The 13,448-nt window shown below is 43.5% G+C and overlaps 1 protein-coding gene across 1 annotated transcript; it reads right to left on the reverse strand.

Annotated features, from left to right (window-relative positions):
- Positions 1-8,457: 8,457 nt before the first annotated feature.
- LOC311129280 (uncharacterized protein) lies at positions 8,458-13,143 on the reverse strand (the record flags this gene model as incomplete). The annotated part of the gene is made up of 3 exons (XM_084161568.1): positions 8,458-8,681; positions 8,854-9,361; positions 13,048-13,143. 3 exons carry the CDS (start codon positions 13,141-13,143, stop codon positions 8,515-8,517), a joined length of 771 nt encoding a protein of 256 aa, XP_084017694.1. The 3' UTR covers positions 8,458-8,514.
- Positions 13,144-13,448: the final 305 nt, after the last annotated feature.

Raw genomic sequence — 13,448 nt, forward strand, 5'->3', positions numbered from 1 at the left:
TTACCTTCGAGGTAATGTGTTTTGTTTTGTGTTTATAATCTAGTGTAAAATAGTAGGGGTGAATGTAGTAGTGTGATGTTGTTCCCCTAGATTATGCACCAAGTTGCACACAAGGACAGTTCAAGTAGGCCAGGTCAAGAGGGGATGTTAATAAGTTAATAATAATAATAATAATAATAATAATAATTCAATGTGGTTTTTATTTAATTACAGCTGCATAGCTAATGTTATTTTTTGGTGTACAAACATTTTTATATATCTATATTGTAAATACACCTAATTGTAAAAGTTTTGTATATTTTGGTTTGGTCCATCGCGGGTTATCTGTATTTATGTACCCTCTTATTGTTCTCTTTTGCCTGACCTTCAACTAGCAAGGAATGTTGTCCTTGGCGCCGTAATTTGTCAATATAAAACTGTGGTAAAGTTACACAAAGTGCTGTTACGCAACTATAGGTTTTGTTACAATGTGGACAATATAAAGATTTATGTTAACAACTTTCACCAAGCTCGCTAATTTGGGTACCTATTGTAACTCGGGAGTATTTGGGTCAGTGTTTGAGTGAGTTTCTATGTGCTCACGCAGGTGCCCGAGAGCTGTGGCTGCACCAAGGGCTAACCTATTGTGTGTTGTCTCTTCGTGTACATGTATGTCTTTTATTTTGTCAGAATTATGTTGTATATCATTTTACTTGTATTGTATAGTGTGTTGTTAGGCACTGAATGTGTGCATGCAGCACCTGTTCTCTTTTGCCTGACCTTCAACTAGCAAGGTGCCCGAGAGCTGTGGCTGCACCAAGGGCTAACATATTGTGTGTTGTCTCTTCGTGTGCAGGTCGAATAAAAATTATCCAGCCATCAGAATTCCAGTTGTGGCAGTGTCCTAATTAAAAGTACACAACGCAGAACGAACCACGCTACATATGCATAATGATGTAGTAAACAACATCGCTCTGCGTGGGAACTTTTGGTGGGGGGGATGTAGCCTTTATAAGTCTCCATGGTGGGTAAAGACCATCACTTCGTTGTCTTGTTGGGAATAGTAATAATTTGTGACAGTACGCATTGTATTAGTCTAACGGTTGTTTTTAATTTAGTTTCTCACATTAAACAGACATTTGAGAAGGATTTGAGAAGCGAATTGCTTGCAGTTGTACCTATGACGCACAGACACACTAAAGCTGTACAGTGTAGTTAGAAAAGTCAATTTACATTATTTGCAGATGTGTTCCCTTTTATTTACAAATCGAAAAATTTAACATTTGAAATGAATGTGGCAGAACAGTTAAGCATAGAGTTCCTGTGGGAGTCTTCTCCTTCAGTCTTTTTGCCTCCTATGCCTCGTTTCCTATTAGATGCGATTTTCCCAATGCCAAGTTCACCTGAGACAGCCGCTATCCAGTGTAATGTGTTGCTGAATTACAGATCTCGCTATCCCAATGTCGCTGCTGTCCATGGTGCTGAAATATTCAATCTCGGCTATTTGCATACATAGGACCATCCACACTTGACACCACACACACAAGTTAATGCTAATATCACACACACTTTTGAACATTGCACAACCTGCAATAAGACACTGAAACAGCACTTAATTTCAAGTTTGTTTGTTTCTGAATAAAGATGCGAAGAATGAAATCAATGTGTGGAAGGAGATTGGACAATGTATAGGCATTCCCTACAGCTGTATTTGACTGGAGCATGATCAGATTGCTTTGTTTCAGCCAGAATGGAAATTTGGTCTGAGAAACTATGCCCATTATAGCATGACTATTTCAGACAGAATTCACTTAATATTGTCTGTAAAAATATAAATAAGGCAATGTTTATATGACCCCCTTTCAAACATTCACATATTTATCATTTTCTTGCAGATATACAGTGCATTCAGAAAGTATTCATACCCCTTAACTTATTCCACATGTTGTTTTCTTACAGCCTGAATTCAAAATGGATTCAATTATAATATTTTCTCTCACGCAGCTACACACAATACCCCATAATGACAAAGTGAAAACACGTTTTTGAAATTTTTGCAAATGTATTGGAAATGAAATACAGAAATATCTCATTTACATAAGTATTCACACCCCTGAGTCGATTAAAGCTGTGTCTTTCTGGGTAAGTCTCCAAGAGCTTTGCACAACTGGATTGTAAAATATATGCAATATAGATTATATAGACAGCCATTTTTTTTTTTTGCCATAAGTTTTCAAGCCGAATTAAGTCAAAACTGTAACTAAGCCACTCAGGAACATTCAATGTCATCTTGGTAAGCAACTCCAGTGAATATTTGGCCTTGTGTTTTAGGTTATTGTCCTGCTGAAGAGGGAATTTGTCTCCCAGTGTCTGTTGGAAAGCAGACTAAACCAGGTTTTCCTCTAGGATTCTGACTGTACTTAGCTCTATTCCGTTTCTTTTTATCCTAAAAAAGTCTCTAGTCCTTGCCAATGACATGCATACCCATAACATGATGCAGCCACCACCATGCTTGGAAATATGAAGAGTGGTACTCAGTGATGTGTTGTGTTGGATTTGCCCCAAACATTACACTTTTATATTCAGGACATAAAGTTAATTTCTTTGCCACATTATTTGCAGTTTTACTTTAGTGCCTTATTGCAAACACAATGCATGTACAGGTTTCCTTCTTTTACATTTACATTTTAGTCATTTAGCAGACGCTCTTATCCAGAGCGACTTACAGTTAGTGAGTGCATACTCTGTCAATTAGGTTAGTATTGTGGAGTAACTACAATGTTGTTGATTCATCCTCAGTTTTCTCCTATCAAAGCCATTAAACTTTCTAACTGTTTTAAAGCCACCATTGGCCTCATGGTGAAATCCCTGATAGTTTTCCTTCCTCTCCGGCAGCTGAGTTAGGAAGGACGCCTGTATTTTTGTAGTGACTGGGTGTATTAATACACCATCCAAAGCGTAATTAATACCTTCACCATGCTCAAAGGAATATTCAATGTCTGCTTTAATTGTACCCATCTACCAAAAGGTGCCCTACTTTGCGAGGCATTGGAAAACCTCCCTGGTCTTTGTGGTTGAATCTATGTTTCAAATTCACTGCTGGACTGAGGGACCTTATAGATAATTGTATGTGTGGGGTACAGAGATTATGTAGTCGTTTGAAAATCACTATTATTGCACACATAGTGAGTCCATCTAACTGATTATGTGACTTGTTAAGCACATTTTTACTCCTGAGATTATTTAGGCTTGCCATAACAAAGGGGTTGAAAACTAATTGATTAGATTACTAGATACTAGACTCTGTCAATATGTTTTTGGAAGTGGCTCTGCATTTCTTGCATACACATCATATTTATGTAAGGATTATGACGATCTTCTAAAAGGACAAAGCTGTTTATGTGTGTTCCCTTGTCTCCACTGTCACCACATCCCTCGATGTGTGCAAACAGAGCATCTATATCAGGGATGGGCAACTCCAGTCCTCGGGACCTGATTGGTGTTACACTTGTTCCCCAGCCCCAGCTAACACATTTGACTCTAATAATCAAGTACTCATGGGCTTCAGTTTAGAATGCAATAAGTTTAATCAGCTGTGTTTGCTAGGGATGGGGAAAAAGTGTGACACCACTCCGACCCCCAAGGACTGGAATTGTCCATCCCTGATCTATATGGTAGGACCAGTACCAGATTAATATGGAGGCGAAAGAAACGCACACCTATTTAGGCGAGGTGCTGGCTATCGGAGTAGAACACTTGAAAAAGAAAAGGAGAGCCCCACACTCTAGGAGCTCAGATGCAATAATTTAATAACTTAATAACCAACGTCAGGATACCCTGATGAAGACAGCTTGTCTGTCGAAACTTTGGTTATTAGGTTATTAAATTATTGCATCTGAGCTCCTAGAGTGTGCGGAAAAAGTGTGACACCACTCCGGCCCCCAAGGACAGGAATTGTCCATCCCTGATCTATATGGTAGGAACAGTACCAGACCTGAATGAATGTGTCTGTTTTGAATATTCACGGAGACAGAATGATGTGGTTGATAGCAGAGACGTCATGCCCAAAGGGGGCACAGGGTCACCTGCCCCCTCAGATTTGTGATGTTTAAATGTGTCTTGTTATTTTTTCTCTGTCATACTACTAACCATGAAGTTGGCTTTAGCTAGCCCAGATAGGATCCCATTCTCCCAACCTAATAACTACACTGAACAAAAATATTAACGCAATATGTAAAGTGTTGGTCCCATGTTTCATGAGCTGAAATAAAAGCGTGAAATATTTCGTTCGCACAAAAAGCTTATTTCTCTCAAATTGTGTGCACAAATTTGTTTACATCCCTGTAAGCGAGCATTTCTCCTTTGCCAAGATAATCCATCCACCTGACAAATGTGGCATATCAAGAAACTGATTAAACAGCATGATAATTAGACAGGTGCACCTTGTGCTGAGGACAATAAAAGGCCACTCTAAAATGTGCAGTTTTGTCACACAACACAATGCCACAGATGTTTCAAGTTATGAGGCAGCGTGCAATTGGCTTACTGACTGCCGGAATGTCCACCAGAGCTGTTGCCAGATAAATTTATGTTAATTTCTCAACCATAATCCAAGGCGGCTTTAGAGAATTTGGCAGTACTTCTAACTGGCCTCACGACTTCAGACCACTTGTAAAGCAACATATGGGCGAGCTGTTTGCTGACGTCAACGTTTTGAATGCCCCATGGTGGCAGTGGGGTTATGGTATGGGCAGGCATAAGCTACGGACAATGAACCCAATTGCATTTTATCAATGACAATTTGAATGCACAGAGATACCGTGGGATAGTGTACGTGCACAAAGTGAGTTTGTAACATGTATATCATTCTTGCTTGTTGTTCTTTATAGTTACTACCATTGCCTATTGTAAGTTGCCTCTCTGTGTTTACTGTGTTGTGTAATACTCTGCAGGTAGCATTATGCCATTAATAGAGCCCTTCCTTTGTTAATAGTGTTGTTGCTCTACTTGTGCTATCAGTTATTGTGCATATTCATTAGCCCTGTTATCTGTCCATTACAGGACCACTATCATTCCACTACCTTTCCATGTCCATTTCATCCGTGTGTGTCAATAAAGTATCCTTGAATGTAACTCTGAGGTTGCCTTATTCCCCTCTTACCGAGGGAGGTGAAAGCGCAACCTGGTCTCAGAACATTTCGTATTATTCTGTATGTACAAAGCTGTGATCAAGGCAAAGGGTGGCTACTTTGAAGAATCTCACATCTCAAACATATTTTGATATGTGTAACACGTTTTTGGTTACTACATGATGCCATATGTGTTATTTAATAGTTTTGATGTCTTCACTATTATTCTACAATTTAGAACATACACCAGACACAGAGGAGGAGAAACTATCCAACACCCTGGGCGAGAGAACGAGTGACCTCAGTCGAACTCACAGCCAGAAAGATGCGTTAGATACAGGAGAGGAAGAGGTTACCCTGGATGCCATCACCCCTGCTCCTGTGATCAGGCCAACGGGCAGAGAGGTCATAGTGATAGTGATTCACACCCAGTGAGAGACAGACAACCCATACAACCTCTTTGCTGAGATGAACCACACAGAGGTAGAGGCAGAGGGCCTTCAGGGCTAGCCAGTCAGCCTTCCTGCTCTGATCCTCAAGTCAATTGTAGTTGACCTCATTCCGTCAGTAGAGGATGCCTGGTTGTTCTTTAAAAGTGCTTTCCTCTCCATCTTAAATAAGCATGCCCCATTCAAACAATTCTGAACTAAGAACAGATATAGCCCCTGGTTCATCCCAGACTTGACTGCCCTTGACAGGCACAAAAACATCCTGTGGCGTACTGCATTAGCATCGAACAGCACCCGCGATATGCAACTTTTCAGGGAAGTCAGGAAGAAATATACACAATCAGTTAGGAAAGCAAAGGCTAGCTTTTTCAAACAGAAATTAGCATCCTGTAGCACTAACTCCAAAAAAAAATTGGGACACTGTAAAGTCCATGGAGAATAAGAGCACCTCCTCCCAGCTACCCACTGCACTGAGGCTAGGAAACACTGTCACCACCGATAAATCTACGATAATCGAGAAATTCAATAAGAATTTTGCTACGGCTGGCCATGCTGTCCACCTGGCTATCCCTACCCCGGCCACCAGCTCTGCAACTTGCTCATGAACCCCACCCAAAATATGGACCCCTACAAATCAGCTGGGCTAGACAATCTGGACCCTTTCTTTCTAAATTAGCCGCCGAAATTGTAGCAACCCCTGTTACTAGCCTGTTCAACCTCTCTTTCGTATCATCTGAGATCCCCAGAGATTGGAAAGCTGCCGCAGTCATCCCCCTCTTCAAAGGGGGTGACACACTAGATCCAAACTGTTACAGACCTATATCCATCCTGCCCTGTCTTTCGAAAGTATTTGAAAGCCAAGTTAACAAACAGATCACCAACCATTTCGAATCGCACCGTACCTTCTCCGCTATGCAATCTGGTTTCCGAGCTGGTCATGGGTGCACCTCAGCCACGCTCAATGTCCTAAACGATATTATAACCGCGATCGATAAAAGACAGTACTGTCTTTTATCGACCTGGCCAAGGCTTTCGACTCTGTCAATCACCGCATTCTTATTGGCAGACTAAATAGCCTTGGTTTCTCAAACAACTACTTCTCAGATAGAGTTCAATGAGTCAATTCGGAGGGCCTGTTGTCTGGACCTCTGGCAGTCTCTATGGGGGTGCCACAGGGTTCAATTCTCTGTCCTCTGTGTTTATCAATGATGTCGCTCTTGCTGCTGGTGACTCTCAGATCCACCTCTACGCAGACGACACCATTTTGTATACATCTGGCCCTTCATTGGACACTGTGTTAACAAACCTCCAAACGAGCTTCAATGCCATACAACACTCCTTCCGTAGCCTCCAACTGCTCTTAAACGCTATTAAAACGAAATGCATGCTCTTCAATCGAACGCTGCATAAACCAGCCCGCCCAACTAGAATCACTACTCTCGGCGGGTCTGACTTAGAATATGTGGACAACTACAAATACCTAGGTGTCTGGTTAGACCGTAAATTCTCCTTCCAGACTCACATTAAGCATCTCCAATCCAATGTTAAATCTAGAATCAACTTCTTATTTCACAACAAAGCCTCCTTCACTCATGCTGCCAAACATGTCCTCGTAAAACTGACTATCCTACCGATCCTTGACTTCGGCGATGTCATTTACAAAATAGCCTCCAACACTCTACTCAGCAAATTGGATGTAGTCTATCACAGTGCCATCCGTTTTGTCACCAAAGCCCCATATACTACCCACCATTGTGACCTGTACGCTTTCGTTGGTTGGCCCTCACTACATATTCGTCGCCAATCCCACTGGCTCCAGGTCATCAATCCCAGCCTTATCTGAAGTCATTGGTCACCATAGCAACACCCACCCGTGGTATGCGCTCCAGCAGGTATATCACCCCTCCTTTGGCCACCATTCCTTCCAGTTCTCTGCTGCTAATGACTGGAAAGAACTGCAAAAATCTCTGAAGCTGGAGACTCTTATCTCCCTCACTAACTTTAAGCATCAGTTGTCAGAGCAGCTTACCGATCACTGCACCTGTACACAGCCCATCTGTAATTAGCCCACCCAACTACCTCATCCCCATATTGTTATTTATTTTGCTCATTTGCACCGCAGTATCTCTATTTGTACATCATCTTCTGCACATCTATCACTCCAGTGTTAATACTAAATTGTAATTATTTTGCACTATGGCCTATTTATTGCCTTACCTCCATAACTTATTACATTTGCAAACACTGTATATAGATTTTCTATTGTGTTATTGACTGTATGTTTTGTTTATCTCATGTGTAACTCTGTGTTGTTGTTGTTTTTATCGCACTACTTTGCTTTATCTTGGCCAGGTCGCAGTTGTAAATGAGAACTTGTTCTAAACTGGCCTACCTGGTTAAATAAAGGTTAAATAAAAAAATGAAATAAAATGTTTAATTCATATTCATTAAAGATATTTAGTCAAGACTTGAAAAGTGCCATTTATTTCAAATGATAATTATTCAGTGTCTGCAACCCTCAAGAACCAGGGTGAGTCTGGGTCCCCCTTTAACTGGGCAAACACAACTTGCATATCGTCATAGACTAGGCCTAAACGTTAATCTTTTAACCTTGCTTGAATAAAACAATGCATTTTTAATAGTGAGAAAGAGTTGTGCTTTTCCTTTTAGATTATGATTAAGGTTTTTGGTTGCACCTCGACTCAACGTTGGTTGAGCGCCCTCCACTTTTTCATCAAATAATACATCTAAAAAAAATGTCATAGGTAAATTATTAAAAGCATTAAAATTGGGATTGGGATGTTTCCCACTTATTTATACAACCTACTCCACAAAGTTTAGAGAAATGTTCTGAAATTAATTAAGAATTAAACAGAAGAAAATCAGAATTGAAGGCAACTATAATGCAAAGAATTTAATGGTCTATGGTTCAATCCTGTTTCTGGTCTAATGAATAGTTAATATTGTTCCTCCTCTTCCTTGTGGCAAGCGCAGCAGCACACTGCCCTCCAAAGCCTGCAAAAAAAACGCCGGACTGCCCCTTTCCTCGCCCTGCATGGAACATCCAGGGTCACGTCCTTGGTGACGTGTGGGGTGACGTCCGGGGTGACCACAGCAACATCCTCTGGAAAAGGACAAAAGCGGGACAGAACGTAAATAAATGCAAACCGTAGGTTCTAAACACTGGCCAGTTGAATGGGATCTTTTATTTCAGCTCATGAAACATGGGACCAACACTTTACATGTTATCATGACAAATGGCACCTGTCAGAGTGCTTTCTACAAGTCTTACTCACCTGCTTGGATGGCAGATGGCAGAGTGGCGGAGACGGCCACCATGAGAGGCTTTTCTTCAAGTGTGACGTCCACAACCTCCAAGAGTGAAGAAGCCGGGTATGCATTTGTGTTAGGGGAGAGGTCCAAAACCTCCAGCTGAGAACAAGCCGGGTCTGCCTCTGTGTTAGGGGTGATGTCCACAACCTTCAGGTGGGTAGAAGCCGGGTCTGCCTCTGTGTAAGGTGTGATGTCCACAACTTCCAAGTGGGAAGAGACAGGTTCTACCTCTATATTAGGGGTGACTTCCACAACCTCCAGCTGGGAATAAGCCGGGTCTGCCTCTGTGTCAAAAGTGATGTCCACAACAACTAGGTGGAAAGAAGCCAGGTCTGCCTCTGTGTTAGGAGTGATGTCCTCAACCTCCAGGTGGTAAGATACCGGGTCTGCCTCTGTGCTACGGGTTTTGTAAACAACCTCCAGGTGGGAAGAAGCCAGGTCGGCCTCTGTGTTAGGGGTGATATCCGCAACCTCCAGGTGGAAAGAAGCCAGGTCTGCCTCTGTGTTAGGAGTGATGTCCTCAACCTCCAGGTGGTAAGATACCGGGTCTGCCTCTGTGCTACGGGTTTTGTAAACAACCTCCAGGTGGGAAGAAGCCAGGTCTGCCTCTGTGTTAGGGGTGATATCCGCAACCTCCAGGTGGAAAGAAGCCAGGTCTGCCTCTGTGTTAGGAGTGATGTCCTCAACCTCCAGGTGGTAAGATACCGGGTCTGCCTCTGTGCTACGGGTTTTGTAAACAACCTCCAGGTGGGAAGAAGCCAGGCCTGCCTCTGTGTTAGGGGTGATGTCCGCAACCTCTAGGTGGATAGAAGCCGGGTCTGCCTCTGTGTTAGGGGTGATGTCCACAACCTCCAGGTGAGAAGAAGCCCGGTCTGCCGCTGTGTTAGGGGGGATGTCCATAAGCTCCAGGTGGGAAGAAGCCGGGTCTGCCTCTGTGTTAGGGGGGATGTCCACAACCTCCAGGTGGGAAGAAGCCCGGTCTGCCTCTGTGTTAGGGGTGGTTTCCACAACCTTCTGATAGGAAGAAGCCGGGTCTAACTCTGTGTTAGGGGTGATGTCCACAAGCTCCAGGTGGGAAGAAGCCAGGTGAGCCTCTTTGTTAGGGGTGATGTCCATAACCTCCAGGTGCGAAGAAGCCAGGTCTGCATCTGTGTTTGGGGTGACAATTAAAATCCTGATTGGCTTTACTACTACAAGGCACCAGGATGTCATGACAAAAGGCATCTGTCAGAGTGCTCTCTATGAGTGCTACTCACCTGCTTGGATGTCAGCTGGTAGTGTGGCGGAGACGGCCACCACTAGGACAGGGGGGACTGGCAGGGTGTCTGCAGTAGGCTGGAAGTAGCTTTTCACCTCGTCCGCCACAAAGGCACAGACAGAGCTCATAAAAAAAGGGGTTGTGAGGTCATCCAGGGAGAAGGACTGCCTGATTCTCCCGAGGATCGACCTCACAGAGTCAAAAGCAGCAGCACGGGAGAAAGGGGTGTGAGGAGAAGAGGCCTTCAACGTGTTGGAGAGCTTCTCCCCTACGGCCACCACCATACTCACAGCCATCCCGCTTAGGAGGATGGGGTGATCTGAATGGCCTTCCTCTGGCTGAAGCCACAGGGCCAGGAGGATCCTGGGCACCAGCTCCACCACCACCTGGGATGGGCTGAGCAGGTTGCTACAGGGCTTATTGGACAGCTTGTCCAGAATGCTCCTCACAGCTCTCTCCACGATGATGTGGACCTTGGGGTCGCTGAAATCAACAAAAAGCAGCAGAGAAAGCTAAACGATGTGCAATGTTCACACAGAGAACACTGCCCTAGTTATTTTCTGCATAGCTCCAGATGTGTAGATGAATGGAGCAAGCTGTATGCAGGGCAGTACATGGAACTCACATGTCAGCGCCAGCTGGAGAGGTGGTGTGCATAGAGCGGCGGAGCTTGCAGACAGCCTTGTGCTCCATGTCAATCATTTTTAGGCAGGTGTTTACTTCCCAGGTCTGCCGTAGGAAACAGGAAGTCCCATTAGTGTAATTTCACAACAGATATATTCTGCTGTACTGACTAGTTGTTGAAAGGCTAGAAAGGAGCTCACTGACTGATAGTCTAAGTCTCTAACTCTCATTCTCTTACCAGCCGAGCGAGTTTGTTCCCCTCCTCCAGGGTTTCCTTCCACACCCTTCAAATAAAACACAAAGCATTTCAACTTTCCTGGCTTCCTATTTATCTGTTGTTTATTTTACCCACACCTCCTGGAGTGCTGCTGGTGACAGAGAATGGCAGTGAAGGTGAGAGCTGACGTGGTACTCACCTCTCCCTAAGGGATCTTTTGCCCTGAGACACCAGCCAGTCGCTCATGTGCTCCATGGTGACATGGGGCGAGACCTGGCCTCGACTCTGGAGCAGCAGATAGTGGACCATGAGCTTCTTCTGCAAGATGAGGTAAGGTGTGAGACCGTGCCACTAAAGACCATATAATGTGCTTTCAGAAGGGCTTCTCGCAACATTTCACAACTGCTCATGTCTCACAATTTGCAAGTGATATTAAAAACTCTTATGACCATCTTCTCTAAACTGTCTTGAAATAAAACTCTTGTTTTGGGATTAAATCTATCTCTTTTTTTTCTGTGGTTACTGTTTTTGTGGGATGAATCTTACCTGTTTATTGTAATATGCTTCCTCCCAGCAGGCCTGCAGAGTCTGAAAATAAAGGCTGCTTCTACAGAATTCCTTTGAAGATAATTAAAATAATTATGCTTTATTAGGTACATTATGCACAGGCATTTACAGTATGCCAAAAGGAATATCTCCTAAGATTACCTTAGTGGGACCATAAGTGAACTCAGGAATGCTCCCAACCCTATCCATGGTCAGAGGGGGACGAAATGCGGCGCTATAAATATACGGGATGCTCTAGAGATAACAGGAATGACTTAAAGTCGCGAATGATCAATGCCTGTGGAGTCGTCCAATATGCTGCACTGAGAATTGAGTTGTAGGCGATATTTGGTTATGTTTGGCGCAACATACATGTTTACATTCTATTGCCATGGAGAAATTGAGTTTCTAGAACCTGTTTTCTTCTATGTCTTTATTTCGTGAAAGATTAAGCTCTTTATTTTGTCATAATGTGTATATGAGGACGTTGGAGCCCGTTCCGATTCATGACGCGGTTATCCAGGTGCATGTTACATAGACCTACTAATCCAACCTTGGCTTACAAGTTAAATTAAATGAGTATATATGCCTATACAAATCTATTGACCACATCCATTTAAATCAATGATTGTCAATTGAAAATGTGGTTGTTGTTTTATCTTGTTGTGCGTGTCAGGGGTCCTCTTCAGACCCGTCGCCAGACCTCAGTCTTAAGGGGGGCATATGAAATGCATGGGAGGGCAGGGCACAATTATTATTAGCCTACAGTACGTATATTTATAATAATCGTATACTCTATTTGCGCAACACCTAATCATCACATTAAACATAACCAAAAGCAATATGACCAGGTAGCCTATAGCCTACACCACATTATATAGAAGCAATGTTATGAATATCCATAAAACACTTGACTATACAACATATTAGATGTAACACCAGAAGCATCTCTCAAACATTACATTTTAAAGCAGTCAACAGAGGGATATGCATTGCCATGAGACACACACACACACACATATACACACACACACAGAGACTTTGAACCTACCGGTACTTTGAGTGGAGGCAGCGCTGTCCTCTCTCCAGTCCCTCCTGTCAGTACAGCGGGAGGCGGCGTTTCTCCGAGCAGAACCTCCTCATCAAAGTATCCTTCCACTCGGACTTAAACTTGTGAGTGAGGTCCTTTTCAAAAGCAAGCTGAATCAGCTGGGCCTTGCGTCTGTGCAGCATACTGCGCCGATGCGCTGAGAAGACGCTTTTGAGCGTGGAAAATTAGTTTTCACACATTGCTGTGGAAGCTCCTAAGGTTAGGGCAAGTGTGTAGGCTGTGAAAACAGTCGACATAGCCTGGAGTCAACAGTTGAATGTGCTGAGGATGTTGGCTATTGTCCATTTTCCATCTTCGGGGGGAACCGGGGTGTCAGTTATTTTCTTCACCAGGCACTAATGAGTCACAGTATATTCAGATTCAACCACATCAGTTCCAGCTAATACCAGGAGAGGGGTTACCTTTGATGGGTCCAGGAAATTATCCTCGGCCTCTGGGTTCAAAGCAGCCAGTGCGCCAATGAGCTCGCTACTGCGCTCTCCAAAACGCGCATTCATCTCTCCTTGCACAGTATCGACAACACTGTCTTTTCATCTATGTCACTTTGTGGCTGACCAACTGTTTCTTCAACTGCAAATCCGCGGAGGTTCTTATTAATTGTGCGTCTTCTCTTGCTTGGACCAGGGTCGGTCACCGACACAGCCTCGGTGGCCGATGCTGGAGGAGCGCAGAGATCCCACAGTGCAGAAAACTCGTTTTCTGCGCGCATTGTCTTCACGCAGTCAGAAGCGCTGTTCACAAGTGTCACCGCAGTGAACAAGTCCATATCTTCGGCCTGTAGTAGTCTGTTAGGCGGCTCGAA

Source organism: Coregonus lavaretus, assembly GCF_964263955.1.
Source record: "Coregonus lavaretus genome assembly, chromosome: 5".
Classification (NCBI taxonomy): domain Eukaryota; kingdom Metazoa; phylum Chordata; class Actinopteri; order Salmoniformes; family Salmonidae; genus Coregonus; species Coregonus lavaretus.